The following is a 26,981-nucleotide window of genomic DNA, read 5'->3' on the forward strand; positions in this document are numbered from 1 at the left end:
GTGATTCCAAGCTTCAGAGAATCAGCTCACACATACTGTGCTCGGTATCCCCAGGCATAGTTGAACCCCAACATATCCCAGCAGGCATATTCCCCGCCCATGAACGAGCATGCACACGGTTACAAGATAACACAGGCTCACAGGATATGAGCCTGCAGCTTGGGAGTGGCAGGGCTCCTGTCTGACTCCAGTTCCTCTCTTGGGAATTTGCAGCTCCTCCGGCCCCCTCCTCTGAACACCAGGCTTTGCTGCCAGTTCTTTCAAGGTCTCTCCAACAGAAGCCCTTCTTTCCCCATTGCCCCCTCGAAAGTCCCTCCAGCACTGACCTCCCTGCAGGCCTACTTAACAGCCCTGGTGTTGGTGCAGCTCTCTGTAGTGTACAAAGCTTTTTTCCCAGTGCATCATGGCATGTTGATTTCCCTAACTGAGACTCCTGTCCCAGTAGGGAGCACTTATGCTTTCTTGAGAAGCCAGAAGGAGACCCGCGTGCAAAGAACTCCTTGCAAAATGTCAGACTGTTCCAAGCAAACACAAACAGGCTGGGGCCAGCTCAGCTGCAGCAGGAGGATCCAGGCAAGAAGGCCTCAGAGGCTGCGCTCCGTGCCTCTCTCCTGGCAAGCATCCCTCCTGTTTGTTCCCCAGCGCTGCACTAAACAACACCCTGCTCATTAGCTGCCCTGGCTGCGGAAGACCCAGAGCCCAGCTGCCTCGCCTCCTCCCTGGCCTCAGGCAGCCATCAGGCAAGGGGTACAGTCTCATGATCCCTTGTTCCCACAGGGCTCTCACCTACCTCCATCTGCTCCAAAGAGGTATCCTGCTGAGAACCTCTGATCAACAGGGCAGGGTTCCCTTTCTCTTTGGTGAGTCTTTCCTGTCAGACTTTCTGTAGACCCGCAGGCCCCATGTGTCCAAGTCTCGCTCAGCATTGAAGATGCTGGACTTTGAGTCTTCAAGTCAAAAGACCTAAACTTAGGCCCTGGCTCTTCTGTTTTGGGGCTGCCATGTGTAGTCGCACAGGTTGTGTGCAATCTCACCATGCATAGTGGTGCTCAGAGACCGGCAGCATCCATGTCACCTAGGAGCCCAGTAAGGAATATGGATCTTGGGCCCCAAGTTCAAGTAACTGCAGCAAAAGCTATTTTAACTAGATCCCCATGTGATTCAAACAATAGTTTGAGATTGACTGACACGTAACAATCCCAAGGAGCACCCCTCACACAGGCCATGGTGTGAGTGGCCCCCATGAGTGATGTGAGTCTGGCATACAAGTTCTGTTCCAGCCAATCCTCTTTGGGTCTCGGTCTCATTTCCTAGTCTGCTAAAAGGAGATCATGAGGCCGCTCCCTCGAGTTAATGCTTACACTTAAGGAAGGAGCACAGAGGAAGAAACTCTTAAGGGAGGAGCCAGCCTTATGGGGCCCACCTCTTCTGGGAGGTGAGCTTGGGGATTTTCCTCACACTGATCATTTTTATGAAAAACAGAATTCTTGGAGGTAGAAAGGACTTGAGGGAATCCCTTGCTTAAACAGATATCCAATTTCACGCAACAGTTTTACAGAAATGAAACTGAGGAAGAAGTGAAATTACAAAGCAATGGTCAATGGCCAGTCTGGGATGGGAGTGCAGGCCTGTTCCACCTCGCTGCCCCCCGTAAACCTGGGCAGACTTGAAAAGCTGCTCTCTCTGCACTTCATGAAGATAAGCTGGAGGAAACTTGGACAGACTCTGAGTCTTCCTCAAATCAAATCCCTGAGCCAATCAATGGATAGTTCCTTCTCAGATTCAGGCAGGGGGATGTCAAGATAGACAAGGCCACTCAGAAGGACACACTCCATATGTGGACACAACTTTTCAGCACTCACGGCACTACTGGGTACCGTGTTTGGCCCTCAGAAACAAGGCCAACAAGATGCAGTCCGAGCCCACATGGCTCCCAGTCTGGAAAGGAAATGTGGCTTCTGCACCAGTTGAGCTATGAGGCAGTGTGAAATCCACCACCTTCCTGGGACTCAGGAAGGTTCTCAGGAAGGCTGAGAAATCACTGAGTGGAGCACACATGGAAGATTCCGGAAGATGTTGGATTGGAAATATGGGCTAGGGAAAGAGGAACAAAGCAGAGTGCAGACATGCAGATTTGTGAGGCAGATTTAAGGGAAAGAGAATGATGGCTTAACTCGCTTAGAGGAGAGCTGTCTCGAGTTCATTCAGGCTACTAGAATAAAGTAGTGAGTCTGGCTGGTGTAGACAACAGTAATCTCTTCCTCACAGCAGTGGAGGCTGGGAAGTCCAAGCCAACACTGGAAGGTCTGGTGTCTGGTGAGGGCCCTGTCCCGGCCCGTAGACACCATCACTTTATCCTCACAAAGCAGAAGCAGGGCAGAGCTGTCTGGGGTGTGTTTGATCAGAAAGCTAATTCCACTTATAAGGCCTCCATTCTCATGAACTAATGCCCCCTAATGGCCATCACGTTGGGGGTTAGGATTCAACATATGAATATTGCAGGAACATAAATATTCAGACCATGGTGAGAAGTCAGTGAGTGTTTTCTCTTGAAGGCCAAATAGTAAATATTTTAGGCTTTGCTGGCTCTAAGTTCCCATTACAAATTCTCGGTTCTACCGTTGCAGCTGCAAAGCAACCACAGACAGAAAGTACACAAATGAGCAAGACCGTCCCAATATCATTTTATTTACAAACACTGAATTCTGAATTTCATGTCATTTTTCATGTGTCAAAATATTATTCTCCTCTTGCTTTTTTCCAACCATTTAAACATATAAAGATCATTCTTTGCTTTCAGACTTCACAAATGCACCTGGTAGCCTAGGTCTGGCTTCTGAGGAGCACAGTCGGCCCACGTCTGACCTGGGAGCAGCAGCAAAGGTAGCTGGCGCCAGGTTAAGCCTTTCGTTGAATGTCACTTAAAGAGTCAGTTCATTTCCTCAAACCCAAGCCAGTGGTAGGGATCCATGATATTAAGGCAGCCCTTCACTGAGCCCCTCTTCCCAGACAAGGGATTCCCAGGAGAAGGGGGCAAGACTGAGAAAAGAAAGGTTTGGGGCTTAAGGCTGAGAGTCCAATCTTGGGCTTTGAAAGCCTGGGATACCTAAGAGTCACCCAAGTGAGACGTCAACAAGGTTATTAATATTTGAAAGTGGAGCTGAGAGCTTGCAAGATAATATTTTTAAACTGTAAAAAGCCCATTTAGGAAGGGAATGCCGAGATGAGGAGAGGGGCCCCAGGGTGAGCTGGAGGACTAGGAAAGCCGGGAGAGCAGGAGGACAGCTGGTGCCCAGATGCCCAGAGGCCCAGAGGCCAGAGCCCCAGAGCCAGAGCCACTTAGGAAGGGCAGTATCATGCCCAGGGCTGCCAAGAGCTCAGAGGAGGGTGAGAAGGGTTTGGGGGTCTGGGAAGTCTCCGTGAGCCTGACCCTGTGATCTGTCAATGGATGTGGAAGGCGAAGAGAGTGGATGTTCTTTGGGGACAGTCTCACCTTTGCAAAGGTGAGATGAAGTTAAGCCTCAGTCACAGAAAAGGATGAGGAATTGAAACAGATTCAACGACTTTTACTGAGGGCCAACTCCATCCGGGCACAATGCCAGGCACCAAGGATACAAGATGGGAAGAGACAGGCCTGAATAACCTCACTGCAACACCATCGGGCATCCAAATAGGTGTAAATAACAAGTGTTGTTGGCAAAAAGGGATGTTGAAGCCAGGAATTCTGTGTTTGGGGATCAGAAAAAGCATCCCAGAGTGGGTGTTATCTGGCCTGATGCTTGCAGACGAAGAATGCTAAGGAGACAGACTTGCCAAGCAGTGGGAGAGAGGAATTCAAAAAAGCAGAGTCCAGGAAGAACAGGCAGAGCTTAGGGAACAGCAAGTGATGGGTGTGGCCTAATGGGGGGTGATGACGGTGGCAGTGAGGGGAGACATTCTTGGAGAAACAAGCTGCATAATGGAAGAGGCCTTTGTACCTTGCTAAAAAGGCTAAAGTTTTTAAAAGGGGGAATGGAAGGGAAAAAACATTGGCCCATCAGCTAGATGCTAAGCATTGCAGTGGCTGCCTGAGCTACTTTGGAACATAGGATTTTTCCTGCGTCAGACAGCCTGGAGGTCAAATCCTGGCTTTGCAAGGTGTGGTAGCCACGTAGGCCTATAGCCTTTCACTGAGTGAGTCTTGGTTTCATCTGTAAAATGGGGCTAATGTTTCTCATATAAAATTACCACAAGGCTTAAATGCAATAATAAAATCAGAGCGATTACCAGATAATTAGTTTAAGATTAGATCGTGTTTTAGAAGGTTGCTCACTCCTGTGGTGTGCAGGGCATATGGTGAGGTTGCTGGAAGGGCAAATGGACACAGGAGCTACTAAGGCAGAGTCAAGACTACTGTAGAGGCCTCCCCGGTGGCTCAACGGGTTAAAGTGCAGCACTATGCCCCTAGCCTCAGCCACTGCAGCACAAGTTCAATCCCCGGCCAGGGAGGTGACCCACATGGCACAGCAGACCTCTCCTGTCTCACCGGTTGCTCCCCTCAGCAGTGTATTTCAGTCAATCTGCCTGTTCTGCTCCCCACTCTGTCTCTGGTGAATCCTCTCAACCCCCGCTCTGTCCTGTACCCCAGTTCTGTATGCATAAATAAATAAATCTTTTTTAAAAAAAGTCTACTGTAGAACTAACTAAGCCAGATGATAACCAAAGCTGAGAGCTATTGTAGGAGTACAGAGGAGAGGTAAGGTCCTTAGAAAGAAAGACCAGGCCTGGGAATGGTGGGCTGCCTGGGGAGAAGAGAAGCTGAGTGGGGGTGGGGGAGGGGAGGAGGGGGCAGGGTGAGGACAGAGCGAGAGCATGTAGAGTGATTTTGGCTTCTCTAGCTCCAGTGGACTATGCAGTTCTTAACGGAGCTGGCAGAGGCAGGAGAAAATGTAGGGTTGGGGTGACTATGTATTTAATTTTGGACAAATTGAGTTTGAGGATTCTGCAGAATGCCAGCTGGAGAAAGCCGGAGGGAACTGGAACTGAAGATCAGGGACTCCAGAGGGGAGGGCCTGGAGACTCAAATCCAAGCTGTCTACACACAGGAGAGAAAACCTGGCTCCTGTAGAGACAGCACCAAGTTCCAGATGGCTGTGGAGCAGGGAAGTTGGGGGGGTGGGAGTGGGGGCTCTGGAAGGTCCCTAAGAATCCGTTTGTAAGCCAGGTGGGAATCATCCATGACAGAGTTCACACAGAACTTAATCATTTATTATAACTGAACGTGCTTTGTGCTCCTGATCCAGGACCTGGATTCAGCACTAGAAGGGACCATCCAGGCATTTCTTTATTCAGCACCTTTTAGGGCCAGGCGCTGTGAATAAACAGGTGGAGAGAAGAGAAAGCTTCTTCCTGAGAGCAGAATGCCAACTAATAAAAGCAGAAGGGATAATGGAATTAGAAATTCACAGCAGCAGAGTGAAGCCACCGACTTACCAGTGGGCAGCACTGCCCAGTCCAAATGGCTCAGGTTTAGAGAGAGGTCTGGAGGTGCTAAATGGTTTGTGAGGTGATAAAGAAGTGGCCCCTTTGGGAATAGTAGAACAAGTGTCTTTGTAGAACCCAGCTGGATGTTTTTCCACTCTGAGATTGGGATATGCCTTTCATGCACATGGGACCAACCGAAACCCCCATTTTACAGAGGAGGGAAATGAGTCTCCAAAGACGAATCTACCTGTCCCGGGTCACACCAGGACTGACATGTGACAGCAGCAGGTGTGAGCCGCAGTTGTGCCAGCTCCAGTCAGAACCACCTGAGCTGGCAGTCAGGGCCAGAGGTGCCTGGGGTCCGAGGCCCACTCAGTGGATCTGGGGATGAGAGGTTTACTTCAGGTTCAAGTTGCTAGTTTTGCACAGTGTAAAATTACTGCACAAGTCCCAGAGAATAAACAGAGTTAACACCCCATTAAATACAATGGACTTTCAACACGAGCGCCAGACGTGCCTGGATTGAAACTAGCGGAGCAGGAGCTGGCCTGTGAGTAAAATGTATCACACGCACTGCCTTGCTGCTTCCAAAAAAGAAAAAGAAGAGAAGAAAGTGCCGATAGCGCCGGCAGGCTCTCTGCAGGCTTGGGGCTGAGGCTGCCGTAATGAAGTCTTTCTGGAAGGTAAGAAAGGGCTGTGTGCTGTGTGCTATTTTTAAACCTGCTGGAGCAGCACATGTATTCCTGCCCCATGTTCTTTCTCCAGCAAAGGAGGGGCCGGGGGAAGGCAGGCAGGAATTTAGATGCTATTTATTGTATTTCCTTTTATCAGTCAAATGATTTTCCTATTTCCCACATAGATAAAGATCTTCCGCTTCCAGCTCCAGCTTGTTGACCTTGTCAGGACTGCTGTGCAGTCTGGAAATTGGTCCCAGAGAGAGAAGGGCATTGTTATGAGGGGCTGGGTTTTTCTTTTCTCAGCACGGAGATTGCTTTACCAAAAAAATTAAACATCTTCCAAGAAACAAAACCTGATTATGTTGTACATTTTGCAAAACTGCAAGGTTGTCCAAGCAATTGGCTCACCAGCCCCATCTTTACCGACACACACACACACACACACCTGCATATACACAGGGCCACACGCATACACACACCTACATAAACACAGGGGCACACACAGAGACACACACATGCATACACAGAGACACACACACATGCATACACACAGAGACACCTGCACATGCATACATACCCACACACATGGGGGCATATGCACAAAGCTTCACATGCCTGCACACACATGCACATTTTCCTGCAACAGCAAGCCCTGCCCTGGCCCTGGCCACTGCTGAGCTGCTGTCTTGGCAGGCAGTGGGGCCCAGGGGGTGGCAGCTCTGCCTCAGCTTGTAAGCTGAGCCCGTCCCTGGCTGTGCCAGCTCTAGAAGTCCCTTGAAGATGCCAGTCAGTCGCCAGCGAGTGGTAGAGTGTTAGCAAGCGCAACTTCCCCTAGGCCAGAAGCCTTGTAACCCACAGGGCTGCTAGAGGGGCATTTCAAGGCTGTCAGGGTGTGGGGTGAGAGGGGCTAGCAGCAGGAGGTCTCCCCTCTGGCTAGAGCCCCCAGCCTCTGGCCTACAACCAGCTGGCCTTGTTCAGACTGGAGAGAGCCGCTCTTTTCCACCTCCCCCTTTAGGACCAGAGGATGCTGCTGAAGGTTGGGGGTTTGTTAATAAATCCTGTTCACAGCCCAGCCGTACAATCTAAAAAAGAGTGTGGGGGTGGGGGGAATAGACTGGGACGTGGGGAGTGGGGGGAGAGTCCAGCACCGGCAGACCCAACGTTTGAACTTTGAGGCGCTGCAGCCCGCTCCCCGCCAGCGGGTCTGGGGTGGGTTTTGGCCACAGCCTGCCTGGGGGAGCCCCAGGGCGCTCCCACCGCGCGGTGCTTCGCTGCTGGGGCAGCAGAGGGCGCTGGTATCTGGCGGCGAGAGCGCGAGGCAGCTCGCCCACACATCTGGAAATAGGCTCCGGTCCTCTTGTGAAATACTGGATGAAGATCTGTCTGTGTGAGATGCGCTGGCACCGGAGTGAACACGCACACACAGGAAGAATTCCACTCGCCTTAGCTCTGTTTCCCTCTCAGGAGCGCTTGTGGAATGTGGGGAATTTGCCTTGCCAAGGCAGCCAGCAGGCCTTGAATCTCCCCATCGTCTGGCCTGGGTGGAATGCTCCAAGACCACCTCTGGTCTGAAGCCTTTGCCCTCCCCTCCTACGTGGAGGGCCAAAAGAAAACAGAGAAGGAGACCTCCCAGATCTTTCCCCCAGGGGAGGAAAGCTGAAAATGTTTGGCCCTGCCCTTCGGCCCTCAGGAAGGAGGCAAATGCCCCCATTTCCAGGTTTTTGCGAAGCAAGCTCTAAGAGGCATCTTCCTAAATTCCAAGGGATCAGAACATTCACTGGGGTATGATAGTAAGGGAGTCGGGAGAGGAGAGTTAGCTGGAGGACGGGTGGAGCCAGAATGAGGGCCAGGGCCTTGTTGCTTTTGCAGACTGCTCCCCAGATTTCCAAAAGCTGCATGCATTTAAATGTCCACATTTCCCCTCAGAAACCAGCAATCTGCACTTCTTTTGGCCAAACAACACATCAGTCTAATGTGGTGTGGGAGAAATACATTACATTCTTTTATGAACAGAATGTTAACACCACCTAGAATCAATATTTATATCCAGGAACACAATGATCTGGCATGTAGAGTGCTGCCTGGCGTAGGTTGAGGAAAAGGACATTTGGAGGGAGCTGAAGGTCCCTTCTCTTACCCACAAAGCCAAAGGCGGAGCAGCTGGGCTCAGGCATCTGGGGGTTTTTGCTTGGGAGACAGCGCTTGCTCCTTTCCTGCCCCTGCTCCTGTGCCTCCTGGGATTGCAGGAGGAAGCCAGCAGCCCAGTGGGCAGGGATTTGCAGTGGCTGGTCTGTAGGGGTGAGGGCTGTGGAGGGGGAAGGAAGGGCAGAGCTGCATCCTGGCACTTCCTGCTGCAAAATAGGAGGTGACACTACTTAGCACAAACCCTTACATGAGAGACTCCCCAGGGCTGGGAAAGAACAAGCAGATTGAGATGACTCTTTCATGCTGATGATATTTTTTGGCCAAGCGATTACTCTCTTCTGAGGGAATGTTGAGACAGAGATGAAGGCTGAATATCCCTTTCCCTCCCGACCTCCATGCTGCATATTCCTCTAGAGGCTTTGGGGACACTCCTCAAGCACCCTAGGCTGGTTTGTTCCTTAATACTGTTTTTATTTTACTTACTTTAGAAGCTTCTGGGCCTGCAGCCTGGAGTTGGCAACTTATTCCTTGCACGTAAAATCCTTACCTAATTACAAAATAAAAAACAAACCAAGCCTTTTTCAGATGACTTAAGTTTTGCCCACACCAGATTAGCTAGAAAATGTGAGCACCCCCTTCATCTCATAGACTGAAATGGGGTCTCATCTAGCAGACAAGCAGACCTACCCCACTGTGTTTTCAGCTTGGATGCTGAAGGTTACGGCTTTCAGTAATAGCACTTGTCTCTCACTAAGAGCCTGGAGTGCATTTTGGTGTAACCTGCAGTAAAATCTTTATTGCTCCAACAGGCACAGTCTTTAGCAGAGGTCCTTGGGCTTATGTCTGAGATCAAGACATGATTAATCTTGGCCCCATTAGCTATGGATTGGGTCTTTAGGTTACAGGGCTTTCTTTGAACAATTACAGTGTATAATTTCCGGTAATCTATAGACTTTCCTTCTACTTTGTTAGCACGTTTTGTTGCTACTATCCACTTGGTCTTCCTATTATTTTCATCCAGTTCTAAGAGACAGTCAGTAAATATCCCAGTCATGTCTGCTATAAAATCTGCCATGATAAATAGATCCTGCTTGACTAGCCAGTGGGATGCTCAGCATCATTTACAGATGCAAAGCTCCCCCTGCAGAAATCTCAGTCAAGAAACCCAGGTAAAGTTAAATGCTCTGAACATCTTCTGTCTGATTTAAGCCAAGAGAAAAGTGGCACCTGGGTCCAGATGCTGTTCTGGTGTCAAGTCTAGTCACAGGTGGTAGGAAGGCCACGATCACAGTGGAATCACCAGTCAGGAAGCAGCGTTTGGCAGGATCTGATTCTTTGCCTGCAGAGCAGAGAGGAAAGGGTTAACACAAAGGCTTCCTTGGGGTATTTACTAAATGTCAACCCAAGAAGCCACTGAGAACCCCTTTGAAGCCTGAGATATAAGGGCAGCTTGCTGCTCTTTGACACCACCCCCTCTTTTAGCCCATCACTCATGTTCATTTACCACCCAAGTGGCTTCCTTCTTCTCCCTTCCTTCTTCTCTGCTTAGTCCCAGCTCACACCCTTTCCCACCAGGACCACAGCAGCAGCCACACCTTACCTCTTTACATCTGTACTTAGGCGCCATGGTCACCCTTCACAGGCCAGACAGGAGAAGTTTTGAAGACCCAATGTGGATTTTATCACTCCTCTTGAAACTTTCACGGTTGCCCCAGTATTTGGTGCCCCCAATCGAATGGTGACAAGTTCCCATGTGGTGTTCCTCCTCTCTGTCCCTCTACTCTTGCCTTCTTTTTCTCTATTCTGGCACATTTTCACTGGGTTCCTCTAAGTTTTTTCCTCTCCCTCTTTACCTTCGTCCTACTCATTCAAGTCATACCTGAACTGTCATTTCCTTGGACAGCCTTCCCTGGCTCTACCATCTAAAATAGGTCTTCATTCCCTGACAGCATGCTTAGGAAAAAATACCACAGGTTATCCCTGCATCTGAACCCAAACAGTAACATGGTATCCACTTAACTTTGTTGGATTCCATTTCTCCTACTAGGTCTTAAGAGCCATGAGAGCAAGACCATGACTGTTTTGTTGCATCCTCCAATCTGTCACAGGGGTAACAGTTCTCCTGGATCCAAGGAATGAAACTACTGCAACAGAGACAGCTATGTAAAGGATTTATATTGCCTTCCTGGGAAAGCTCCTCAGCCGGTGTTACCCCAAATTCCTCCTTGGGGATTGTTTCTCCAATCTGCCACTTTGTACCCCTTACAGTTTTGTCTTACTCTCGATCTATTTAACTTTGCCTACATAGTCTGGCTTATACACAGTCTGGCGAGGCCTCAGGATGACAAACATGGACAGGAAAAATGATGACATCTGGAGTTTCATAAACCTTTCATTGAGCTATTGCACTTCCTTTGATTATGAAGGTTGATAACAAATCCTAGTATTGGCAGGATCTGTGACTTTGCCACCAATACAATCACAGCTATTTTCACATGACAGCGGTTACAGATGTTGAAATATCATTTATGAACACTGTGACTTTAAAATTATGGTAGTTAGCAGAGTTGCTGTAAGCCCCTGTTATTTAATCCTTTACTTAGAGGCACACATTTTCTTCTCTAACTCATTTTATGTATTTTGATAGCTCTATTTCAATGTAGTTGATTTCCTTGGTAGTCCTATATATTTTCTTTTCTTAAAGATTTATCTATTTATGCATAGAGGTGCAGGAGGGTAAGAGGATCCACCCAAGACAGAGTAGGGAGCAGAACAGGCAGATCCACAGAAACATATTGGTAAGGGGAGCAGTGGGTGGGACAGGAGACGTCTATCAAGTCATGTGGGTCACCCCCTGGCCAGAGATTGAACTCATGTTGTAGTGGCTGCAGACAGCCACCAGGGAGGGCCTTGTATTTTATTTTCTACATACAAAAATGTTCTTCTCAGATGGGACCTTAGACTTCACCTGATTACCTATAGTTTAAGAAACTCTGGTCTAGTTTTCCTTTATTTAATGCCACTTTTTTTTTTTTTGAAAGAAAGACTCTGGGGCACAAAATAAAAATCTAATCCCTCAGCATGGCATTCAAGGCCCCTTTATAACCCATCTTCAAAACATCTCTCTCTTTTTTTAATTAGTACTTGGCATACAACCTATGTTCTGGTCATACTGAATTAGTTGAGTACACCTGAAATGTGCTACCAGAACCAAGCTCAGTTCCAGCTTCTCATAAAAGAAATATCCTTTTTCTCAAGTTGAAAAAGAAATGTTATCCTGGACAGCTCTCTTGACCTTCCCCAAGTACAACCACTGAATCCTTCTTCAGTATTTTCTAGAATTCTCTGCTTCCAGGCATTGGATAATGGTATTGCATCCTATTGTAGTTAGCTTTTGTGTCTAGTCTTTGTAATATTGTTTCCTGAGGAGAGGGATTTCCTTCACAGTACACCCAAAACACATACAAAATATATGGACAATGTCTGAATGAATGAATTTGAAAATATTCTTCTGAGGGATGAATAAAATCCATAATGACCACATTTAGCTTGCCCTTAAAAAAAAAAAAACTTCTTTTGATAAATATATGTCCACTTAAAAAAATATATCAGCCCTCAGGAAAATACAAGGTTATCATCTTACATGCCAGAGCCTGGCCCCAGCTGCCTTTCATTTCTCTCCTTGAAGACAGAAGCAGCAAAGCAGGAGCCCACTTGCTAAGTCCAGAAACCTTTTGGCTCCATCAGTGATGTCTTCTCACATTTCCTTTCTTTGAATGATGCAAAATATATTTTTGGCCAGTCTTATTCAAGCAGACACTTTCTATTATTTGACCAAGATTTTCTAACCATCAGGTTATGGTATAATATTTATATCCTACAATCTTATGCCAATCTTAACCAAATGCAGATTCAGGCTTTAAAAAATTCTTTTCCTAAGGAGCTTGAATAATTAAAAAGGAGACCACTTCTTAATTTCATAGTTCAGTGAACACCTTGAATCACTGTGTCTATGTGAGTGTGTGCTTATGTGCCGAGGAGAGCAGGAGTGTTAGCCTAACTGTCCTGATGTAGGATCCCATGGAACCACAGTATTTAAGAGCTGAAAGGAACATTTTCACAAATAGAGAGATGCAGGTGTCTTGCCCAGGGGTTAATCTGCTGGTGAAATCTCTAATTTAACACGTCTATGCCACATCAGGCAATGCTACCTCCATCCACTATCTAGTTGCACGAGTGAAAAAAATCTGGAAGTCATTCTTGATTCACTCTGTACATCCAATCCCTTAGCAATTTCTTTCCATTTTATTTCCAAAACAACCTGAATTCAACTGCGCTTTTCTGCCCCTGCTGCCACCAGTCTAGGCCAAGCTGCTGTCCTGTCCAACCTTTTAATGGGATTTTCTGATTCCTCTTTTGCCTCCCCACTATTCAGTACTCAGTAGAGAGTAGATGTTGAAAAAACATTAATCAAATCTAGCCTCTTACTTGTGTAAAACTCTCTTCACATTATGCATATGACAAGGCTCCACAGGACTTGCTTATTACCTACCTTGCAACCTCAAAGCTACTATACCCCTCTCATTTGCTCTGCTCCATGCTGATTGGCTTTTTCTATTCCTTGAAATATCAGAGCTCATTCCTGCCTTGGACTGTGGACTTTCTATTTCCCCTCAGTCCTTTGCTGGGCTGGCTCCTTTGACTCAATGTGGTCTTTTTTCTTTCTTTCTTCTTTTTTTAAAGGTTTATTTATTATTTATGCATACAGAACTGGGGTACAAGCCAGAGGTGCAGAGGTGGTGAGAGGATTCACCAGAGACAGAGTGGGGAGCAGAACAAGCAGAAGTACACTGTTGAGGGAGCAGCAGGAGAGGGTCAGGAGAGGTCTGCTGTGCCATGTGGATCACCTCCAGGGTGAAGTTCGAACAAATTGCACTGAAGGGCCGTGGCCAGCCTGTAATGCTGCGTTCTTACCCGTTGCACCACCAGGGAGGGCCAATGTGGTCTTTTTTTCAAACACCACTTTTTTTGAGAAGTCCTTTTTCTACCCTAGTTAAGTTTATATCATTCATCTTGTTTTAGCAACAAAGTTGAGTTTCTAGGATAGTTGTTTACAGCCCCCAGACCCACAACTCTGCCCCCTGCCCCTAGCAGGATATAAGCTCTAGCCAGACAGGGACCTGAGAAAGCTCCCAGCATGTTAAAATCAACAAATATAATTGGATGAGTAGATCTAATTCTAGTTTCTAGATCTTACTATGCTGCTGCTTTTAATTCATGTGTCAGGAAATCTCCTGAGGACAATGTGTCACCTATTCATGGTGGAAAGTGGAGTCAGACTATTTGGGTGGACACGTTTTCTTCGCCTCCTCCCAGTTGCATAATTGTGCAAGCTGTTTATCATTTTTGTCTTTAGTCACTTACTCATAAAATGGATATAGTAGCCCTATGCTATAAGGTTGTGATAGGAATTAAATGACATAATTTATTAAAAAGAAGAGTGCCTGGCCTGGAGTATATTTCTAATTGTTCTCTTTTCCCTTAAGTCTTTCACAAATTATAATAGCTAATAGGAGTCTATTCGGTGACAGCTACTATTGAGTATTTTACGTGGGTTAACTAATTTAATGCACATAAAATCTCTACACAACAGAAAACTATTATCTAATACCTGTGATATTCACTTATCACAGATGAGAAAACAGGGCACAGGTGATTTGAGCACCTTGCTTAAGGTCACATACGTAGAAAACTAGAACTCAAACTAGAACTCAGCTCCCAGTTCCTTCCATTTCGAAGGTAGTGGAAAAGTCGACGATCTTTACTATTTTGCCAGGGGAAGGGGTCAACAATCTCGTTTATGTTTTACCCCAGCAAGCATCTATATGAAAGTGTGTGAATTTGAATATACGAATTTCATCAAGTAATATTTACCCCTTACTACATGTAGTACATTTTGGCTCTCTTTGATTTAATCTTAATGTTTTAGACTAAAATATTGATTTAATGACCTAATAATGGGTCAAATAAGTTTTGAAAAACTTGTGTAAGTTAAAACTAATCCAATGACTTAGTTTTCAGCTTCCTTCACCTCTACTAGAAAGACTGATGGCTATTAGTCTAGACTTTCATATTTCAACTACCTTTTAAAGTCTTCATTAGTTACAACACTGGTCCAGTCTGTTAAATATAGAGTTACTCTCCACTGCAAATTGTTTTGTGATTACAGAAAATCATTTCTTGTAGACTTATGCAATTTTTTCACTTCCCCAAAATTATTTACCTCAATTCAAGTTCCCAGTATGGCTGAACTGCTTATGCACTTGTCTATCTGTCCAACTAGACTGTTCTCCCCTGAGGATCTTTGTAGTTCCTAATGGGCTGGAGGGGAATGGAGAACACAGGAGCTAATTATAGAGAGCTTTCAACTTTCTTGCATTTTACATTTTTATCTTTGGCAAAAGTTTTCCCCTTGTAGACATACTTTCCCTTCAAAACTAAACTGAAATGGTTTTGGATGAGTGGTTGGACATTGCCATTTCCATCTGTTCTTTCTCACCTAAAAATCCTAACCTCTTTTATGAACTGGCATATGAACAAGTGTTTACTTCTATAGATATTGTAAAGTTTATTTCTGAGTGCAGACTATCCGTCAAAAGGTAAATAAACATCACAAAGCAGAAGTCCTTGACTTGGAACTCTTAGTTGCCAGGCAGGAAATTCTTTCAGAGGCAGGAAGTGGCTCTGTGCTTTTCCTCCAAGCAATACTTCCATTTTTCTACCCTTAGGGAAAGATTATCCTGGAGTTGTTTAAATCGAGCAGATGCTGAGTTGTTAGAGAAAAGGAACAAACAACCAAGGAAATATTACCACCTGTTTATGTTGACTGTACCAAACCAAACTGGCCACCAGCTGTTGAGGGGATGGGGAGGAGCTAAGGTGGGAACAGCAAGTGCTAATCCAGACAGAAGTCAGTGTTCAACTTTCTAGCTGCTTGGGGAGTGGAGAGAGAGGGGGTATGATAAGGAAGTACATGGCCAATTTCAGGACAGCCTAGAAGCAAGATGATGCGTCTATTCACTAGTGTGGTAGGGCCAGCCTCAGAGAACGGGTGGAGTCACCTGAGTCACAAGATTAGTGGTAATTGTGTGCTCCTCGTTCATTTTCTTTCTGACTAAACCCTGTTATGTTGTGGAGAGTAATGTCTACAGAAAGATGACATTTCTCTGCCTCCCTTGTCATGTGACTGGGCTTTCTGGAAGTGTTGAATGTGGTTTCCAGAAGTCTCTTAAGTGCTGACTCAGCTGGCCTAGCCTGTTTTGCCCCTGCTCTCTTTTTCACGCTGCCAAAAATTCCAGATGACAGCTGATGGTCAAATGGCTATTTTGGACTATGAGGTGACCTTGAGAAAGTAACTGTGCTGTTACTCTACCTCTGGAATGTTTTTCTATGAGACACTTTAGAAGTTTTTGCTGATTTGGGTGTCTGTTAAATTTAGTCAGGGCCAATCCTAACTGAGTCACCTCAGTTATTCTTGGCATTTATGTAACAACAGTTTTCAGATTTCCAAAGTAAGGTCAATTTTGCTACCTAATTCTGCTTGTGCAAACACAGTGTGAAAGAGCCAAGGCGTGTGTCATGTCAAAGAGGAGCTGGAGTTGGAACAAGGCGAGTCTAGTGTGAGGCCGCACCAGGGGTGATGTGGAGAACAGCAGGCTTTGGAAACCAGGTTAACTCATGCCTGGGATTTTAAAAGCATGGTGGAAATAAGTGACAAATTTCCCTTAAAAATGATTTTGATTGGCTAAGTAATGGTTATTTTTAAATGCAATCATTTAAGGAGACCTTAGATCCTCTGTCAAACAGAAGACTATCTTAAGTCAGATTATCAAGGGGACTGAAGTCACTGACTTTAAAAACATCAGACTTCTTTCAAGTTGCCACCAGAATACTACTGCTACATTAAAATGAATTACAACTCACTGCATTGTTATAGCATACATTAAAAGAGCTGAATTTTCAAACAGGCTAAGACACATTTTGAATAAGCAATTAGTGAAATAAATGTGTTACCGGATTAATGCAGAGTTGACAAAGTCTTTAAGATGAAAAGGCAAAGGTAGGACTTTTTTTCCTTACGATGCAGGTAAAAGTGAATCGGGTGGATTGAACATAGAAAAGTTTTAATGAGGCAAATGTCAAGCAAGCATATCGACTTCTTAAAAAAAAAACAAAGAAAATCTAAAAGTTTAATTACAAAAACACTTGTACAGAAAACTTGGCATCTCAACAATTCCAAACACATGTACACATTTCTTCTAAAATTTGTCAGAAACAAAATACATTGTCTCAGTTTCCTCAACTGCTGCTTGTTTTTTAATAAAAAGAAACCTATAACACTGAACAGGCAACAACTTATTTCTTAAGAAGAACATGTAAGTGCAGTAAAATCTACAAGTTTACTGGGAAACACGAATTGGGTATTGTGTTAGTCTGTAACCTCATTTACCACCTCTTAGTTGGGTACAGGGAAGAGCAGAGGTGACTCTGATCTCCTTAACAGAGCCTGACAGTTTTGTGGCAGCTGAATCCCAGGCACCAGTGACTCAGGTGTGTAGCTGGGAGAGGCAGCCCTTAAAAAAAACAGGCTGCTTGTTGGGTGAAAAATGTCAGAATGCGGGCTCTCTGGAGATCCCCTGCATTTTTGAATAGGCTCGTTTCAAGTCACTGCTAGTTCTTCTATCTCGAGTCAAGGGAATGATGATCTTTGCACCAAGTTACAGCTTTTCCTGGTCAAGAGAACTTCTAAAAAAATCACACAAAACTAACACAGAAGAGATACAGAGAAATATTAGGAGGAAGAATGGACAGGAAGCATCTGGCAGGAGGCAGACAGGAAGTTACAGAACTGGCATATCAATATCCTTCTGCCAGAGACACGTGTTCTAGACTGGGCTTAGCAGGTGAGGCCTCTGAGGGAAGTGACAGGAACAGCAAGGGGCACAAGGAAGACAGAAAAGCAGGTGAGTTGGGTAGGTTCACAGCAATAACGTGGGTTCTTACTTTGAAAAACTGCCCAGTGGTGGTCTATGGGCCTCAGTGCATGGGAATTTAATGGGTGTTCACGTAAGACATTAAAAAAAGGTGGTTTTGCTGATGTTTTATTTCCTTTGGCCTAAAAAAATCAGGTAAGGAGATGCTGAGAAGACACGGTGGAACAGCCACATGATGGGGTTTCTGGCTTGCACCCTCACTTCGGAGCATATTGTGAGGGGGAGTGCTGCCACCTGCTTCCGTGGCACGGTGCCTAGACAATGCGCTCAGCACGCCCTGCTTTGGTTCCAAAGATCTCAGCTGTAACTGGCAGCCTTGTGCTCTAGTGCATCAAAACCAAACCAAACCAAAACCTGAGGTGAGAATCAGAGACCTTCTTCCCTTTTGGTGTTTGAAGAATCACTTCCTAAGAATGGAGTAGGAAGGCAAGCCTGTCCTTTTGACATGGTTTCTGCGGTCACAGAAGGAAAATAAAAGACAGGAGAAATCCTTTGTGTGAGCTCGAGAGACAATTTTTGAATGAGATTTCTACCTATCAATCACCATGAATTGCATGTCTAAAGCAGACAGGGATTCCCTCAGTTTTCACTTAGGATAAACTTGCTTTTTCTTTCCTTCCACGTCAAATGAGAAACTACTTTCACCGTTCTCTTCCGCTTCCCAATGACCTTTTCCTCAGCAAAATGCTCCACAAGATATTGCCAACAGATGGAACAGAGGAGCTTCCCTGGGGCTGGGACACAGTGTATGGGCAGGAGCCACGCTGAGAAACAGCAGGCAGCACCAAGGAGGAAGGAGATGGGCGGCAAGCACAAAGCCTCCGCAGGGGAGGGCTAGTCCCCAGGGAGCCTGGCTCCAGAAGACACTGTCACAAGAAGTCCTTTTCTTTGGAGTTACAGCAGGGCGATGATGGGAGAAGACGTGTCTGTCCAGTGAGAGCTGCTTCCCTTCAGAGCCCTGCTGAGACCCCAGCTCAGGTCAGACAATGGAGATGTATAACTTGGTGGGAGTAGGGAAAGGAACTAAAAAATACCCCCAAGGGCATTAAAAAAAAGTGACATCTAGGTATGAAAACTGGAGAACTACTGATAAAAGGGTCCTATATGAATGGGAACAATGAGAAGGCTTCACTGCTGCCGGTATCAGTCTCAGGTTGCCTGGTCAGCAGAATATATGCAGGTCCACTTCAACGGAAATGGAGATAACAGGAAACCGTAGATGCAGGGGAGAGGCTGTACACTTTCAAAGTCCACAAAAAACGATTCCAAAGGAAGTTCCTGTCTGTGTTCCTTTCGCTGCTCCCTCACATGGCTTCCTGGGGTGGAGGCATTGAGCTTGTAACTGGGAATTCTTTCACAAGCAGAGTAATCTGCATGCCCACTCTGCCTCCACTCAGTTCAGCTTTCCATGGATGGCTTCTCATTCCTCACAAGTAAAATCACTTACAGAACATCCTGGAGCTGTATACCTGTAGAATTGGGGAAGGGGTAGGAGTAGGGTGAAAAAGATGCCACAAAGGTAAGCACTGACCTGAAAGAGTTATGGCTCTGGGTAAAAACATGCTTTGTTCTGTCTTCAGAGGAGTTAAGGCGAGGAGCAAGCAGGGTGTGTGTAAACTACAGAGCATAGTGCTGCACGCAGGCAAACTCATTGAGATGTCTGCGATAACATTTCAATGGGAAACATGGCCCTGCTCCAGTTCAGTAACAATGGAGAGGCAGGAAAATCCTCGGCTGAACACAGAGGGGCAACCACCAGGGAAAAATCTGATGATGGAAAATTAGTACTGTACTTGAGTCCAAAGAATATATGGTCAGTCAAAGCCAACTGTCTTCAAATGTAAGAGTATGGATCTCTGCAAGTCTAAGAATGTCCTGTGTGCATACAAACAATACATTTTTTCACAATGATACAAATACAATCACAAAAGTTTTTTTTTTTTTTAACCTCCAACCCTCTGCCAAATATCTATCAATTGGTCCAACTGAAGTGAAGCAGCTTATGGATTTTGATGGTTTATATAAAGCATTCATATCTCAACAGGAAATCTCCCCTACAGTTTCTGCCTAGCTTCATTTTTATCTAGTTACTAGTTAGCCACAAAGAAAGTGACAGCTGGGGCAATTCTTATATTACCTGTCTCTCTAAATTAAGTCTTAGAAAAATGACAAAAATATAATTTTTAATGAGTTGACAAAATTTCATACCATTAAAATTACTGTATTGTAATTCTTTTCCATCTACTCCCTATGTATCTAAATGTTCTCATTCCAAGGATTTTAAAGTTTTTTCTTTTATACCTACCTCTCTACCTCCCCATTTCTTCAGAGTAATATTGTAGAGACTCCAATGAAACAGAGGTCAGCTATATTTCTCCTACTCCTAGCTTTTGTACTCATCTACTCAGGTATTTTTCAAGGGTGACATTTCAATTTTTCAGGATTCAGTTTCTTCTTATGTAAAATGTTGGGATTTCCACGGGCCCCTGCCAGCTTTAATATGCTCCTCTAAAACATGCAGGCCATTAGCTTTCCTTTACTCACTGGGTCCTGACAGTGGCTGAGACCCATGCCAAGCTCATGTCAGAGTAATTAATTGCACCATAAATGCTGGGGACATCAGGCCTAGCTATTTGTACATATTTGTATAATGAGCCAAACTAGAATTAATCACAGTTTTTCTAATTGTTTCATTGGACAGTTTTGGCGGGTGTGGGGAACTATCCATTTTTAGCCATACTTAGCCATAAATGCTGGGGACATCAGGCCTAGCTATTTGTACATATTTGTATAATGAGCCAAACTAGAATTAATCATAGTTTTTCTAATTGTTTCATTGGACAGTTTTGGGGGGTGTGGGGAACTACCCATTTTTAGCCATACTTGACCAGCCAGAGTGTAAGAATCAATAATAATAAAATGGTTCATATTTTCAAGTATTAATTTTTCAAGGGCAAAATACATACAGATTTAAAATTGTAGGTTTTGAAAGGCACCTCAGAAAGGAGAGAGTATCACTCTTAGCTTTTAGGCAGGTTAAGATTTTTGCCTTACTGACAAAATACTCAAAAAGGAAACCACTTTTGGCTCAAACTTGCAATGACTGCCCTATACCTATGTGAGGAAACACCATGCTGTCAATTACTATGTTCTTTCACAATCTTCCACACTGTTTCTCCCAGCTCTCTCTTTTCAAGCCTGTAAGAGTGCTAATTGAAAACACTGTGTGAAAATGAGAAGGCTGATGAGCTCCTAAAAACCCCGGGCCTAGATTTACAAGCTGTTCCCTTCATAAGAAGCAGCAATAATGCCACTTCTTTATTCTGCAGGGAGTCCAGCCATCTCTTAGAAGTATAGTTCGTTCCATCTGGTCACTCACTAGAAGGACAGTAATCCTTTCCCAGTCTGAGCACGGCTGAGGCTAAAGTATAATGAATTGCCTAGTACAGTTATCATCTTAGGGCACGACCAAGAAGCATAAAGACTACTGCCCCTGTCTCTGTTAGCAGATGTTGTCTCATTAGATAAAGAAGCAGGCTTTTTATTTACATGTTTCATGTTACTAAAGGTCCAAACAATGTTAAATATAAATGTATGATGAGGATCTTTATGTTCCTGCAGAACAAACCTGCCATTCTAAAGAGCTTATTCTGCTGTCTACTCTTGGATTAGCATCCACATGTGGTCACCTTTCCACAGGGTCCCCCCTAAGCTTTCCACACAGCATACTTGCAGGTAAAATACAATTCGGTAGACAGACTGAAGGGCTCTCAATTCTGGGGGATGGCACACTAAAGGATACCCAATCTCTAACAATTTGTGTGAACAAATGCTAATTCTAATTAAAAAAATATATATATACGATCATATCATGGAAATGTGCCCTTTACCTTTCTGAAAGGCTGTAACACACACTACAAAAGTCATTTGTGGAATATATTTTTAAAAATCTTCTTTTTCTTTTATTACTTCTTGAAGAGTTTTATTTTTTAATCTGTTCAACCAGGGCAGTAAGTGTGTCACTCTATGGTTAGTCCACATTATCATGTAACATATAACAGTTACTGATGTTGAGTGGTGGATGAAAAGCTCCTTACACAGGCTTACTGGCTGACTTGGAATGTCTTGCTGACTATTTTGAAAACGATCATTAGTATTTTCTAGAAAAATGGAAAACTAACAGTTAAGTAATACATTGTAAGTGCTATCTTGGAGCTGATTTCCTTGAGATTTCTCACCTGTTTTTCAAAAACCATTTGGGAAAGAAACACCTGAGAATACCGCTAGTGGGAGAGTGACAGAGCTAGAAGCCAGGCCCAATTATAGCAACGATGCTTTTTCTGTCCATTAACCCATGCTGAGGCACACATGAGAACAAACTATCCTGATTCTGTTTTCTCACAGTTTACTACATTTAGCAACCATGCAACAGGAATCTGAATTGAGTGTGGAGCTCATTTATTCCATGTAATTTCAAGGTTTTAGCAGTATGAACAGTTGATGACATGCTGTCACAGAATTATCACCCAGTGAACACTCACCATTCCCTAACGATCAAGCCTGTTCACAACTTCACGAACTGTAGCTATGAAGTTTTCATTGTCTTGGGGATTAGCTAAAATAATACTGTGCAATCTGTTCATATACGAGTCAATGGTGTCCACTGTAGGGGTCTCTCCACTTCCTGAAGTGAAATAAGAGGGAAGAGTAAGAAATTCCTCCTTATTCAATTCAGCGCTAACACAGTTAAGTGAATCCACATCAAAAGAACTTGTGATTCTAACTGTTCTGCACAAACAAGATTTCAGGAGACACTTGTAAACCTCAAAAAAATTAAATTAATCTGCATACTCTAAATAAATAGGTTATAGAGTTGCTGTACAGTAGCTACATAGTAAAACAAAAAGAGAATCTCCCAGCTTTGTGCTATGACTATTCTCAACATGAAACTGTACATATGAAATACTAATATTTATCTCCTCTTCTATTCCACTAGAACAGCATCTAAAAGCAAACAAATATACATAAGAAAAGTGTTCTATTCAGGATTTATCACTTATTTTCCATGTTCTGAATATCAAGTTAATAGGAAGGAAGCCGATTATATTAAAATTTAACTGAAGAAAAATTTACATGACTGGACAACCTGAAATTCTATATTTTAGCCAACAGCCAATACTGAGATTACATGAGTCACAGAAAACTCTGTGGGAAGCGAGGGTAAAATACTGCATTGATTTTCCTCTTGAGGGAGACCTATCTTCACCACACTGATACCTGCATAAACTGTCCCTTCCCTGGCCCCCCTACCAGCGCGCTCCGTGAGGGATGGCATACCAGGCAAGGGCATGCTGGCGAAGCTGCTGGTCAACACCTGCCGCAGGGTCTCCAGGTGCTGCTGTAAGACAGTGTTGCGGCTCCGCTCTTGGATCACGTCGACCTCCAGCTTCTCTACGGCCGTGCGCATGCTCTCCACGTGTTTCTGCAGGGCTGCATTCCGCTCTTCAAACTCCATGTTGGATTTCCGAAGCTGGCGGAGCTCTGCCTCCCGGGCTGAGAAGCACACCCCACAAAGAACACATATAACACCAGCAGTCTCCAAGGAGTCTAATGACTCTAACTGGAAGTTCTGCTTAGCTATCTCTAATTAGCTGCCCCACCTCATCTCCTTATTTCAACATGGCCTTCCGATAGCAATTTCAGCAATAAGGCGCCTGCTCCCTAGAGCGAGTTTATTTCTTAAAGATGGTCATATTCTATATGCTTAAGATTGCAAGGAAAAACTGGAATTCCAAAATTTTTGTTTTGTTGTTTAAACTGTGCAATAAAGAACCCTAGAGACTTATTAAGGGGATCCTGGGAGACTAGGTAAGAACAGTTGTGGGTCCTTTTCTTTAATAGGATCAGCTTTGCCTTTTCTTTTTACATTTTGGATGTCCAAATAAGCTTTCATTTGTACAAAGGGTTCCAGGCTAAGCGTCTGAACACAAGTGAATTAGTGAGGTAATTTATTTCCTTGTATCTGGAGACTAAAGCAGCTTTAACAAAACGGACAGCTTTTTCTCACTGATCTTTTGAGTTGCTTATTAGAGGATGAAGTAAGCAGAAGCAGTTTCCTTCTTCCAGACCAGTCCTATGGTCTGGAAACGCACAACCACTGCTTTTGAACAATTACTTCCTCCTGACAACTGCATCCCCTCTCACAGACTTGAGGAACAGAACATGACACTCTTGTAATCACCTTTGCTGTGGTTCAGGAATTCCTCTGTAAATATAGGGATGTCAAAAACAGACCGTTCCTTTACCTCTGCTTCTTTCTGTAAACCAAGAGTAACAAAACAGTTAAATCTTTATAAATTAAGTAGTAGTACCTGAAGGCACAATGGTCATGTCTCTCTCTGATAAACAACAGGGTGAGGAGGAGTATGTGTCAAGAAGGAAAAGTACCTTTTCACTGGAAGGGAACCTTTATGGAGCTCGAGTGAGTTAAGCATTCAGGTATCTAATGTGTACAATTGCTGTGCAATGAGAAACGTTGAAACAAACCTTTGTAAATTCCCCTAGTGGAGAATTCAGAAGCTATTGCTTAGAGAAATTGGAAGTACAGCCACTGCTGTGCTCTGAAATCAAGAGAACACAATTGTAAAAATGGTGAGGCAGAAATAGAGAAAGGAACCTTCTAGGTGGTTTTTATCTTTTGCATAAGACTGGGTTATAGGCCAGAGGTGCAGGGGTGAGAGGATTCACCAGAGACAGAGTGGGGAGCAGAGCAGGTAGATCCACTGAAATACACTGCTGAGGGGAGCAAAGGGCTGGAGAGACAGGAAAGGCCTGCTGCGTTATTTGTGGTTTAGCTTCCTGGTCAGGGATTGGATCAGGCCATCAGGGTCATAGCACTAAGACTTAACCCCTGGGCTACCAGGGAGCTCCTTGGTGTGTTTTTTTCATTTGTTTCTATTGCTTATGCATACACAATGTTTTCTGAGATAAAACTGTCCAATCTAAATGTGCATAGTGACCATTAAGAATTTTAAGCCGAGCACCACCAGCCACGAGCAGTAATAAAGGCACTGATACTACAAGTGACAACCTAGTTGGGGATCTTTCTGATTTTCTTTGGACACAGGAACAAACAAAACTAAGAAGTCAGAAATAACTAGGCTCGAAAAATGAAAAAGCCAATGACTATTTGAGACACAGAAGAATAACAAAACCTAAAATTATTCACTAACAAGTCATTAAAAGTCTCACAAAGCCACTGTAAAATATATTTCACAATGATCCTTATGAATAAAGTCAATATTTCAAGATGCTTTGGCTACAATTTCTACAATGAATTTGGAGTTGAAAGCATTATGAATATAAACTATAAATGTCTTGGCACAGTGTTTAAAATTTTTGCATAATGCAAGATGATAAAGAGAACAGTTGGAAATGAGTACTGAGGAAATTGATAGTGAAAAGTGAAGGTTCCAAAGCCTTTGTAACATAAAGAAAAGTTAAAAACAAATCTAGAAACCATCAGACAGAAGGGATCTTTCCTACTCTTACATTAGTGGTGTCTTTTATCTTTGAACACTAAGACAATCTGGTGCCCAGCAGAGGGCTAAGCAATGGACATTCTAGGAGGAACTTCTGAAGGCCAAGCTTCTGTTTTCTTATCAGTGCCTGGCTTGTAGGGGTAGGCTGTATGAACTGCCTGTTCATGGCAGCTGACTGAGAGAGACATCTAAGATAGGATGCTGAAAAACTGTGTATTTACCCGTGGAAATTCCACTTTCCACAGAGCACTGAATTTTTACCCCACCTTTAATCTCTAAAAGAAAGCAAAGTTTCTCAGAACAACTTAAAATTAAGCAACAAAATTATTGAAAATGCCAGTTTCAACATTCAAAGCTCTACCTTGAACCAGTTCTTTGCGGATTGCAAAAAGAACTGATGTATAAGCAAACAAGTCTGGTTCTGGAAGGAGTTTGAGAAATACTTCAAAGTGCCTTCCCTTTTACTGGCTGATCATAGGCTTTCACCATTACCAGACTGCTGCAGAACACAAATCTTATGACACATAACCCCAACACTTCCAAGCGCTGAGCCCACATCCATTGACCGTGAGCATCAAGTCTTATGACTTGCTTGCCTCACCCTTGCTCAGTCCCCCATGCACTGCGTACGGTGTCAGTTAGATAGTCTAAATGCCTGCCTATCAGGTAGGTAGGTGAGGATGCCTGGCTGCCATCACCATGACACCAAGAGCCTTTTCCAGGGGCTTGATCATATCTTCACTGGAGCAGTTCAGAACAAGCTACCTATGTAAGGGCAGAGGAGAGCACCACATAGTGAAAAATATGCCTCCCATCCCTTGGTACAGAATTTAGAGTATAAAATAAGAAATGCCAAAGCAATTAAGCGAAACTGTTCAGTCTCTGAAAGGCAACAGAGAAATTCTACTTAACGGAAGAGTGGTAATAAAAACCATCAGCTCTCCTCCATTACTGAGTACATTACGAGGCATGAAGAGCATCCTCCGGGGGCTCGGATATACTTAAGCAGCTCTAAGGGTGGCTTGAGGGATTAAAATCATAAGGATTTCATTACCTCTTCATTGAAAGGGTCTAATTTGTTCAGACTGAGTGTTATTTTGTCATTTCTCATAAATTAAAGGGGAAACGAAATTATTGTTTCTATCTTAGTCTTTATATGAGTGGCAGACACTTTCTTGAGAGTAAGACTAACTGACTCCTGGGTCTAGTGGGCTGGCCTTTCATGTGAGAGGAACAAAAATACTCTTCACTTTGGTTTTCCAATCTATATATTGAGTAGATACTAATAGAACAGAGGCACTTTTGAGCTGAACCTGTTTTGCTGTGATCCAGGCTTCTGGCCTGAACTTCCGAGTACGGTATGTTCTCTCAAGCTCCCTTTGGGGAGCATTCTTGATACAGTGCACCAGGTTGCAGGGCCTTGCTGACATGCAGAACGGCTTGAATGGCTTTTGTGTTGGCCTTGCTTTCTGCCCTCTCCAGTATCTGCCTTGGTACAATGTTTCAGGCATCTTAGCTCCATTTAGGAATACAAACAGGTGTTTTTTTTTTTTTTTTTTTTTTTTTTTTTTTTTACAATAGCCAAATGAAATAATTTCTGTCTTAACTGGCAACAAATTTTGCTGTTATCAGGAATCTATGCCCTCTTTAACTCACAACATTGTTTATTCCATACAGTGTGGCAGGTGCAGCTGTGCTAAACTGGGTTATAGAGGCCTGGCTTTTGTTCACACTTTTGTCTCTATAATTAATTAAATGACTCCAGGAGGTTCTTCACCGTCCCGGGCAAGACATTTCCCTCATCAGTAAAATGTGGGGGTCGGCTGAGAGATTTCCAAGGTCTTAGAATTTTTGAAATGAGTGCAAAGACTATTCTTTTTTTGTTTTTAATTTTTTTAAATATTAAATTTTATTTTTTTACATCATTCTTCATTTTGTGCATTTTTTCATCTCAGTTGTAATTCCCATGGGCTTCCCACCACCAATTCACCCGTGTGCCATCACCACAGTCCACTGCACTCTTCCCATCCCAGTTCTGATCCCCTCCCTTCCAACTCCATAAAATGTCTCTGGTTTATAGTTGTTCACTGTTTTCATTTTTT

General features: G+C 44.1%; 1 protein-coding gene across 1 annotated transcript in view; it reads right to left on the reverse strand.

Annotated features, from left to right (window-relative positions):
* Positions 1-16,315: 16,315 nt before the first annotated feature.
* HMG20A (high mobility group 20A) overlaps positions 16,316-26,981 on the reverse strand; it is a 69,979-nt gene continuing 59,313 nt past the window's right edge. The window contains exons 7-10 of the mRNA XM_004688001.2: positions 23,580-23,655; positions 22,676-22,891; positions 21,880-22,022; positions 16,316-18,807 (exon numbers count right to left, since the gene is read on the reverse strand). Coding sequence (XP_004688058.1) covers positions 21,886-22,022; positions 22,676-22,891; positions 23,580-23,655 — 429 coding nt within the window. The 3' untranslated portion in view covers positions 16,316-18,807; positions 21,880-21,885. The remainder of the gene's footprint in view (positions 18,808-21,879; positions 22,023-22,675; positions 22,892-23,579; positions 23,656-26,981) is intronic.

This window comes from Condylura cristata, unplaced genomic scaffold (assembly GCF_000260355.1).
Source record: "Condylura cristata isolate star-nosed mole 26May11 unplaced genomic scaffold, ConCri1.0 scaffold00023, whole genome shotgun sequence".
Taxonomy (NCBI): Eukaryota; Metazoa; Chordata; class Mammalia; order Eulipotyphla; family Talpidae; genus Condylura; species Condylura cristata.